We start from the raw sequence: 11068 nt of genomic DNA, 5'->3' as shown, positions 1-11068 counted from the left end.
TTTCCAAAAAATGAAATTTTACAGATACTTTATTTAACAGAATACAAAAATATAATATTTTAAGTAATAGACTACTTTTCAGATAAAAACTTGATCAACGGTCTTTGGGATTACCTGGACAGCCAGAAGCAAGCAAAACAGCCAAAATCTGCAGAAGAACTGTGACAAGTTCTCCAACATGCTTGGAACAACCTACCAGCCAATTTTCTAATAAAACTGCCGGTCAGTGTACCTAAGAGAATTGATGTAGTTTTAAAGGCGAAGGGTGGTCACACCAAACATTGATTTTATTTAGTTTTTAACTATTTACTGCTCTTTATATTATTTTTAAATATATTTATAACCTTTCATTTCATTATTTTTAAAAGCATCTTAGCTGTACAGCATTTTTACAGGTGCTTAAGACTTTTGCACAGTACTGTACATCCCAGCTAAATGTTCTGTTTACATCATTCAGTATGTGCTAAAAAAATGGCTTTCTATGAATTCTTCCATGTGTATGACGTGTTGAAAATTCACTGAGATTGAAAAAACTGGTATTGTTTTTAATGCGTTAACTCATGGGAAAAATTTTAATGATTAACATGTAGAACTTTTTAAATTCAGGCTGTGGTAGTCCCATAAGTGCACATCTATGAGCAGATTTTGCTTCTACCATCCAATCTCTAACCAGATTTCCCATCTGGCATTCCATCTTTAATAATTATAATTAATAATTGTAATTAAAATTAATCGCATGAGGTAATGTCTTAACGTTGACAGTCCTACAAAATACATTGCATTCAGTGTCTTCCATCTGTGTATAATTTGTTTTGTCGATCGGCTGAAACCAGCATCTTTCATTTTGTTTGCTACAGCCTTAAACAAGTTACTATTTCTGTTTTCTGCCATCCATGTATTGTACAATGTTTAATTATTTTACTACAGAAATTAAGACTTCTGTCTTCACATTGGTCCAGAAGTGTGGGTTCCTTTCTTACCGTGATGTGTTTTCACTGCAAACTAGCTGGCTGACTTCAACACCCAAGACATCTTGTGAATGGAATAAGGCATTTACATGCTTTTCTTTTTCAGGTTATTAGAGGAATTTTCAAGCTCTCTTATACATATTTTGCATATTAAAAATAAAGGCTCAACTGAGTTTTTCTTTTTGGAATAATGTGTTTACTTGTATCATAATCAGAATATTTGAGTTTACTGAATAAGATCCGCATGTAAACTTGTTGAGTATTAGGGTTTGCATCAGTGTTGTCCCATATTGTTTCAGAGTAGATTTAAAACCCCCAGATTTCTTTGAGGACTTTTCTTCCTTAAATGGACAGTTAAAAATAGATATGCAATAAAAATGTCTTCACTGACTGCTCAAACTCAGTTGGACTCATATTCCAACATAATGATGAACAGCTATTGTTTCATATGACCTTTCCTACCACATTTTTTTCCTTTCACCTGTTTGCTATTTGAACAATTGAGGAAATATTTAGGCCAGTTATCTATTTTGTTTTTATCAATAAATAGACTTAGCTCTGGAAGATAGGGCCACTAGGTCAAATTCCTTGTGAATTAACCTAAGCTCTGCAATCTGTTAAGGCAGAACCATGCCTGAGGTTACAGTATGTCTGCTAGTTGTGGAAATAAAGCAAAAGACTGCTGGGACTGACCAAAGTCTGCAGAAAACAGAAACTGAATATTATTTTTCACTGTTGGACAGCACAATGCTACTTGCAAGTACAATGATTTTAAAGGAACTCGTCACACTTTCTTTACACCTTTTCCAGTTTCTCTTTTGCTGTCGTATTTTGTGAAATGTTATTTCTGGTTTTGCCAGTTTGCTTCCTGAAATGGCATTTGGTTTTCAGAGTGGTCTATTTGATTTGTGAAATGTCATTGTGTTTTTTGTTTTGTAAATTTGTTTCATGAAATGCCGTTGTGTTTTTAAAAAGAGCTGGGAATTTGTTTTCAGATTTGTTGTTGTGTTTTATAATTTGGTTTGTGCAATGCAGTTGTGTTTTGCACTTCTTGGCCACCATACTAATTCCAGGCTTTCAGAATAGATTTCTTGTGACCCTGTCCTCAGAAGAACCACACACATTCCTATGCAGACCCTGCTCCTGTGAACTCAATGACACCCCAACGGATTGATATTCCAGTTACCCCAGTAGCTTGTATGGCGTGTGGCAGCTGTGATATTCTAATCCAGATTTCAGCATTATAGGTTATTGGCTAACAAATTATGCAAAAAAGGATAATGTTGTGGATTTAAAAACAGATTTTTCCCTAAACTATATAAACTAAAACAAGGAATAGTTTTGACAATAAAATACATATGGACACAAAAAGCATAGATGCTAAACCTCTACACTCACCACCATACTAATAGGCCAACTGTACATCACAGAACTAATAGGGTTTCTCCATTGGATAGAAATTACTTTGCTATAAAGTGATTTGGAATTTAAGGTCAAATGGCTTCACAGTAAAATGTTGTTCAAATTACTCATTGTACATAACACAATTGAAAATAATATTAAATAATGCATAGGAAACACCAGTGAACACACTATATATACACAATACAAATATATATATATATATCAGCATTGAAGGTGCATGGCTGTAAACATTCAAGCACCCTGTTTTCTTACAAGTTGATCATATGTTTCTTACTAGAATTATATTGAAGATTCATTGCATTGAGAGCAAAACATATGAAACACTGAATTTGAAAATTCAGCAAAACTGACATAATTCAATAGTTATATCCACCTTTGGGAAACCAAAAATTTCTTCTATTATTGCATATTTGTCACATTGAATGGCTTCAGATTTTTAGTAGACAAAATGTTATATTAGACAAAGGGAACCTGAGTAAATACAAAAAACATTTTTTCAATTATTATTTCATTTATTTAATATATATATATATATATTAAACACCCATGTGAAAAAGTAATTGCCCCAGTAGTTAATTATCAAAATTTAATTGATTATTAGCTTCGAACCACAATGAGAGCCATTATCTCCAAATGGAGAACACTAGGAAAAGTGGAGAATCTCCTCAGCAGTGCCCAAATTTCTCCAAGGGTGCTGCAAGTCATCCATGAACATCCAAAGAACTGCAGCTAGGATCAGTGTTCATGACACCACAATAAGAAAGAGACTGGGAAAAATGGGATTTGTGGAAGAGTAGCAAGGCAGAAAACATAGCTAGCCAAGAGAAACATCAATGCTCATCTCACATTTGCACCTGGATGATCCCCAGGTCTTTTGAAATAATGGTCTATAGACTGATGAGTCAAAAGTTGAACACTTTGGATGACATGGGTCCCATTATGTCTAGCGTAAAACAAATACAGCCTGTCACAGTTAGAACGTCATATCAACAGTCAAACATGGTGGTGCTAGTGCGATGGTGTGGGGATGCTACCCGGACCTGGGTAACTTGCCATTGTTGCCATGAATTTTGCCCTGTACCAGAAAATCAAAAAAAAAAAGAGAATGTCCAGTCATCTGTTCATGAGCTGAAGCATAATTGAGTTATGTAACAAGACAACGATTCAAAACTAAAAAGCAAGTCCACAACTGAATTACTGAAAAGAAACTAAATTAAAGTTTTGGAGTGGCCAAGTCAAGTCCTGACTTGAACCCAATGGATATGCAGTGGTCGGACCTGAAACGAGCAGCCAATGCTCGAAAACCTGAATTAAAGCGGTTCTGCAGAGGTGAGTGGGCTAAAATTCCTCCACAGCAAGGTTAAAGACTGATATCAAATTATAGGAAGCGTTTGGTTGCAGCTATTGCTGCTAAAGTTGGTGCAGCCAAAGTTAAGTTTAATGAGGCAATCACTTTTTCACATGAGTGATATGAGTGTTTGATAACTTTCACTTAAAAAATGAAATAATTTTTAAAATCTGTTTTGGGTTTACTTTAGTTCCCTTTGTCTAATATTACATTTTGTCTAAATATCCAAAACTATTCAGTGTGAAAAATATGCAATAATAGTGGAAATCAGGCAGGGACAAATACTTTTTCATGGCACTGTAAATTTAGTTAGTTACAGCACTAGCTGATAGATTGTAAAATACTGATGCTCTCCCCTCATTTTATTTATGCATTTATGTATTTATTTACTCAAAGATATAGATGGTCAGTTTGTCATAGAGTTTGTCACGCAAATATGTGGGCATATTCCTGGATAAAGTGCTCACTACAGAAGGCCAATGTATTAATTAATTGTGTTACATAATTACATTTTAAAAAATTATAATCTCTATGGAGGATAACATTTTATGGAGGTCAGACTAACTACATTCTCAAAAGATATGGTTTTTAGTCAAGGTGAGACTAAGCGATTGAAATATTTTGGCATTATGTGCAGATTGCAGTTTTATATAGTAAACTCTAAAGTGCCACCACAGGTGTCCAAGATAATTAGAGAGAGAACTACCAATAAGAGCCTCTATTTATGTGTAGGCTAATGACAAGTGGTTAACTTGTGGAAGAAAATCCAAAAAGTGATATACATTTTAATTCAGTTCCAAATATGCACACCTCTGTTTTAATCCAAAGGACTGAAATGAGAGCACAAACCCTTTCTATATAATATTGATTGCTTTAAACGGTATCTGATTGTTAAATTAACCTTAAAAAGTATAAAAAAAGAAGCTTCAAATAACCTAACTGAAAAAAAAGTTTTGTAATTGTTTATTATTTGTAGTGCTAAAACAGGGCAGATATAGTAGGTTCCCTGTTTATAGCCTGTAAATTAAATGATTTTCTATCCAAAAGGGCAAATTGGGAGCAGTGTTAAATTCCCTTTTTCAAAATGTATCCTCTATAATGTGCGTGATTCCATTTTAGCTATATGGAAGTGAATTTGTTGCACTTCTGAACAATGCTGCAGTGATGAAATGAATGAACATTGATTGCTCACGCATCTTCTGCAGGCTTAACATCTCCAAAAATGTCAGTGTGATTATGCCTCTCGTGTCAGCTCTCTTAGGGTTTCATCTAAAACCTCAGCAAATTAAAACTCCTTTCAGTAAACATGAAATGGCTGAGGGGATTTTAAAGGAGTCCAGAGTCGCTCCAGGATCATCACCCAGTCGCAGACATCTGACAGTGAGTCACAGTCTCTTCAGCCTTCCTCGTCTGCAAGTGAAGAAAACCCTGCTCTCAATCCACCCACTTGTCTCTATATCTCTTATCACAGCATATCTTGCACCAACCTCTTTTCTTGTATAAATTATACAATCACACCATAGACAAAAATGGGACAGAAGCAATACAGGTCAGATTGGGTAAATCTCATAGCACCTCACAATATGTCTGTCACTGTAAAGGTCTGCCCTTTCTGCAAATATTTGATATTTGACAGTCCAATAAAGCAGATTATACAACAAATTGCAAGTTGGGGTACAATTTTGAGCACAGTTGACTTTCACTGATTTATGATCATGTTCATCAGAAAGCCACATATGCACCCTTTCAGTCTCAGTGTGGGAGAAGAAAACATTGTTCCATGATTCCCAGACACATTATCATGCAGGACATGTACAACTTTCTTATTCTCAATAGCAAAGGGGGGGGGAACAACACTGAGAGAAGGGGGAAAATACACTTTAAGTGCAAACTAACAATGGTTGAGATAGCTACTGGTCACTCAACTTCAACTACTGGAGTATCTATTTCCAAATGGTATGCCTACAGTTTACAGTTATGAGTGCATGTTTAAATTAAACAGATGCATGTTTGAACTCCAAGTGTCTTCATCTAATGTTAATTGTAATCAGTATTGTAATAGCATATTTGTTTAGGTGACAAGCATTTTGTGGTACTGAGGACTCAATCCGTGTTTTAAAAAAGGGCACCGACATAAGCAGGAACATTGACATTATTAAAGGAATTGACGTAGGCACAGGCTACCATTAAAGGAATCATATGGTGTCCAGAGTGACGGGATATACTACTCTACTTCAGTTTCTAAACTGACAGGTAAAAAAAAAACGGATCCAGCTCAAGCAGAAGAACGCTAAATCATAATAAACGCTCCTTTGACGACATAGCATCATAACTAACAATGTCTTTGGTAATGTGTGAGCTATTCAAAATGAACTAGGCTACATGGTACAAATTGTGTGCCGCTGTAATTAGGAAACAATTGAAATAATAATTGTCATTGTAACATTGTGCTCATTTTTTTCTATTAACGAACTGTCGTCTGTACACTGGATTGCGCACTCTGTTACAACTCTGCCACAGCCAGGGTTTCGCATAGCTCACTGAGGTCTTATGGTATATTTAAATGAAAAGGCAGCCAAACAGAGCATTCACTGACATGCAAGCATTTCTGAAAGTACTTATTGAAACGCTAATCGAAGATAAACAAACACGTTTTGTTAAAATAGAACTTCTGTCATATTTACACCATACACTGTTAAAAGTGTGCACATTTAACAATTCAAAAGGCACCTTTATTTACAAATATTACTCAATACATATAAATAAGGTGTACCCTTTAAATATAATGTAATATAATGGATATATAATTGAATGCTATTTTACATCAAGATTCTTAAAATACAACAAATATTTTCAAATGTATTTTAGAATAGAAAGCAACGGTAAAATAGACCTACATTTAAGTGCAAAGGCACTTCTGGAAAAAAAATGGAACACTAAACAACTGCGTTGCGTATCAGCATCAGACCCTATGTACAGGAATGACATTTAAAATTATTCAGTTGTGTTGAAGTTCTGAAAATGAAAATCATTCTAACCGAAGACATCTCACAAGCATAAACCTCTACTATACATATTCCTGTTTAAAAATAACCTACGTTTCAAGTAGGTAACCTGTAAAACATAAAACGTAACATCACTTTTTACATATTTTTCATTTTCTCATTTACACAGCTTGCAAGTAAAATAAAGTCTGAATCTCGTTTACGAGATGTTGTCCTCGTTATTTGCAGGTTAGCTATATGCCTAGATGTAGTCTATGTCTACTAATTTGTTTACAATTGGCTAATGGCAGTATGTTTTTCCAGGACTTCAAGATAGTCTGGTACTGTCTTTAGTTTCCCTGGAAGCATAGGGTATTCGTTTTGACACTGTTCAGCATACTTCCTCGGGGTCCCATACAAGACCGCTTTATTTAACCTGTCTTGGTTGTTGCGCCTCGAATCGTATGGGGGCGCAGGAGGTCTTTTGGGCAAGGTGCAAAAATTATAGTTTAGTATCCCCGCAGCTGGAAGCGCGTTAACTCGTTCGGCAACGTTTTGATAAAGCAGCTCCGACTCTTGGTTTCCACACGACTGTTTCTCACCGAACCCCACTGTGCTTATAGTATATGCAGGACTTCTTGACCGCTCATCTTTTTTAGGATCCATGGAACTAAAGTTCAATTCTTTTAGGTTTCTGTAGAACGCTACTTGATCATCTTCCTTTTGCATATAAATAGGGTTTTGGCACATCTGATTTACAGACGGTGGTATGTAGTTATATACATTATTCTCCGGTTTGTCTGTGCTTGGCTCTGTGTTATAGGAGCCATACTGAACCTGAAACGCATTCAAGTCCAAATTATTGGTACCTGAAGGGATGTTGTCACCCCCTTTGCGACGTTTAAGCACAAATACAAATAAACCTGCACCGAAGCAGACGGACAGGATGAACACAACCAGTAGACCCAAAATTAAAACAGACAAGGGTACTTCTGGGTGCATTTCTGACACAGTGTCCAATGCTGCACTAGCTGTAGAGGGAGCTGTATCAGTGCTCGTACTCACAGAGGGATCTGCGGTTTCCGTGACTACGCCTGTTTCTGGGCAAATCGCATCGTTTCGTAGAGACCTCAGAAGGCGCCCTGCTTGTTTAGAGGGAGAGTCACATGTGATTTCGTTAACTACAACGCTGGTGCTGGACAGTTCCATCCAATTCTTCAGTGCGACAATGTCACAGGTACAATCCCACGGGTTTTCTTGGAGATCAATCTGAATAAATGCAGAGAGCTGGTCCAACACACCTCGTACGGGTAAATGAGAGAAATGATTGTTTCTAAGGTTAAGCCTGGTAAGCATTGTGCCGCCAAAAACGTTATCAGGCAAAGATCTTAACAAATTGTTGTTAAGGAACAGTAACTGCAAATTGTGTAATGAGTTGAAAGTTTGCGGCAGAATGTCTTTGATAATATTATACTCCAAGTATAAATACTGAAGGCTCTGCAGCCCTGTGAACAACGAGGGGGAAAGTCTTTCGATGTAATTACCGTTAAGGTAAAGTCTGCGTAAACTAGTCAAATTTTCAAATGCCCCATCCTGAATAACTGCTATTCTGTTGTTTCCTAGATGGAGGAGCTCCAAAGAACTATATTCTGTAAGGTCAGGTCTATATATTACTTGTAAATAATTACCAGTGAGGTGCAGTTTCTTTGGATAAGATGGTTTAGGATGAAGATCTGATATATTATGCAGTTTCCTTTCTTGACAATTTACGTTCAGCCCACTATCCGGATTCTGTAGAGTGCAGATGCATATATTTGGACATGTAATTGTTATGGGAGATCTCGTCTGATAAACCATGATGGGTCCAAATATGTGTTTATCTTTACTGGATGCCGTCACCCTAGGTGTGGGCCGATTTCTCATTTTAGGAGCACGGGACGCTTTCGGTGTTCTTGTTGGGGTGATGCCTGTGTGTAACGTTGGAAAGGGACCGTACCGAGAATCTGAGGGAGGCTGCATTACGCGGTGACTTGAATCGCCAGCATTTCTTCTCGGGCAAATGTCTTGTCTAATCAGTTGTGTAACGTCTTTCCCATGCAATCTGAAAGGAGTTTCACACACTATATCACCCACAAAAACGGAAATTGTGTCCAGCCAGGCTTTCAAAGGGATCAGATCGCATGTACAATTCCAGGGGTTCTCCTCCAGTTGGATTTCCATAATACCTCCTATGTGTTCCAATACACCAGCAAACGGCAATGTTTTCAGCCTGTTCCCTCTCAAATCCAGATGCGTTAGCATAACAAAGCGGAACACATTGTTCGGAAGCGAAGGCAGCAGGTTGTCGTTAAGTATTAGTACTTTTAATTTATTCAATTTGTTGAACGAACCTGCCTCAATTGAGCTGATGTAGTTGTAATCTGCTTGTAAATACTCCAAACTTTCTAAACCGGCGAAAGTGTCTTCTTTAATACTTTCCAAGATATTGTTGTTGAGATGAAGTCGCTTTAAAATTTTAAGTCCAGTGAAAGCCCCCGTTTTAATCTCTTGTAAACCATTGTTCCCCAAATGAAGGCTTGTAACATTGCCGTAATTCACAAACTCGTTGGGGTTGAGTCGAGACAGAAAGTTCCCATTAAGAAAGAGTTGGCATATTTTATTTTGGGGTGGTTGATATTGACTGACTGCGGTAAATCCTTTGTTTTCGCAGTTGATGTTCAAAATGTTCTCCCTTTCCTCGCAAAAGCAACGACTCTTACAAATGTCTTTCGAAGTTTTTCGGCTTTCAGTCTTCGAGGATAAAACTGTCACTGTTAAAACGCTTAGCAACAAAACGCTGTTCAGCATTTTTATAACAGTGTTGCTGAAAACTCCAGCATCAACGTCGTTAAATCAAAATGGTAAATTTAACAAAAAAAAAGATTAAAAAACAAAAATGCAAACAAAAAACATGCAAACCCAGGATACAACCGGTAGACAAAATTGAGCACAGCTCAATATGCACACACGCTTTTCCACCAGACGTGTTTTAAATCCAAAACGCAAATGAAACGAAGAGTGCAATCAGATACATTCTGGGGTGTACTCGACAGGGAATAGTTTCATTTTTCAGGGGATGCCTTTACAAAAGGCTGCAGTCCCCACGATGATCATTCATGCAGAAGTTTTAAGTATTTCCCAAGACAACACAAGTAACTGCAAGATACTCACTGAGAGACAAAACGGAACTAAATGTCTCCTCCTGATCCCAGTGTTTCTCATCCTTTATCAAATCGAAACTGACTGTTCCGAAATCCTCAGCTTTCCTTGACTTGAAGCACAGACTTGCAGTACGGGATGAAAAAGAATTAGAAGTAATAATGGAAAAGACTTGACGCAAGCTGCGATGATCTCCACGCTTGTGCACTCACCTCAGAAGAGCGAGCTGTTTGCGCTTAGTTTGGATTTTGAGGCTGCGCCCTCCCACGGCCCTGACTTGAGAACACTACGTCACGCGAATTGAACGGCTGGTGGGGACCTTATTATTGTGTCCTATCTGAATCGTTACGATACTTTATGCACAAAAACCACACGCTAATAAAGCCTACATCCTGTTACTGATGTTATGGTTATCACTATGGCCAATCCCTCTAAAAACAGCCAAGTCGATTGCATTCCTGGAATGTATAGTAGAATCATTATCATGTGAAAAAATGGTGACTATAAACAAATATTGTTTTTCACGGATATACGCATGACCCATAAAATATTAAAATTGGACAGTGATAAATCCTAAACAAGAAGTGCTGAATATGTATGTGCAAGCGAGGTCATACAAATAATGAAATACGAAAACAGACAAAACACGAATACAATCAACTAATCATGATTATCTGATTGTTCACAAAAGTAAACACGTTGGTAAAACAATATTTTCACATAGCCTACTTAAGTTTTCATACAAAGAGGAACAAAATCGAGGTCTGTTGTAGGAAACATCTGACTAGGAATTGGAAAGGTGACCTTAAAACTGAAAAGCTTGCACAAAATTGTGCATTTCACAAAAAGTCACAAAACATTAATCAGCCTTGTCACTGGTGAGATAATGAAGGTTGTGACCACCCCGTCTGTCTTTTAGTTTGAATGCTCAGCATGCATGTGAAAAGGATGAGACCTTTGGTTAAGAAAAAAGGTCTACGTTTTTGAGCTGATGTGACAGCTGTTAAAAGTGGGTGATATGTGGGATTGCGTGAAAGAGGTACACACATCGATCAGGGTGCAAGGCATATAGGCCTACTGCGTGGTTAGAGCTGAAGTACACCCTGCACACCAGAACTCCATATAAATATTTTATTGGTATCGAA

General features: G+C 37.2%; 1 protein-coding gene across 1 annotated transcript; it reads right to left on the bottom strand.

Annotated features, from left to right (window-relative positions):
* Positions 1-2929: 2929 nt before the first annotated feature.
* Positions 2930-10184, bottom strand: LOC118236396 (SLIT and NTRK-like protein 2). Its single transcript, XM_035434744.1, has one exon. The coding sequence runs from the start codon at positions 9570-9572 to the stop codon at positions 7017-7019; it is 2556 nt and encodes an 851-aa protein (XP_035290635.1). The 5' UTR covers positions 9573-10184; the 3' UTR covers positions 2930-7016.
* Positions 10185-11068: the final 884 nt, after the last annotated feature.

The sequence above is a fragment of the Anguilla anguilla genome, chromosome 9 (assembly GCF_013347855.1).
Source record: "Anguilla anguilla isolate fAngAng1 chromosome 9, fAngAng1.pri, whole genome shotgun sequence".
Taxonomy (NCBI): domain Eukaryota; kingdom Metazoa; phylum Chordata; class Actinopteri; order Anguilliformes; family Anguillidae; genus Anguilla; species Anguilla anguilla.
This window is presented reverse-complemented; position numbering and strand designations above follow the sequence as displayed.

Excerpts from the sequence above, each read along its gene's own strand:
- LOC118236396 (XM_035434744.1), bottom strand. The coding sequence starts at position 9,572 with ATGCTGAACAGCGTTTTGTTGCTAAGCGTTTTAACAGTGACAGTTTTA.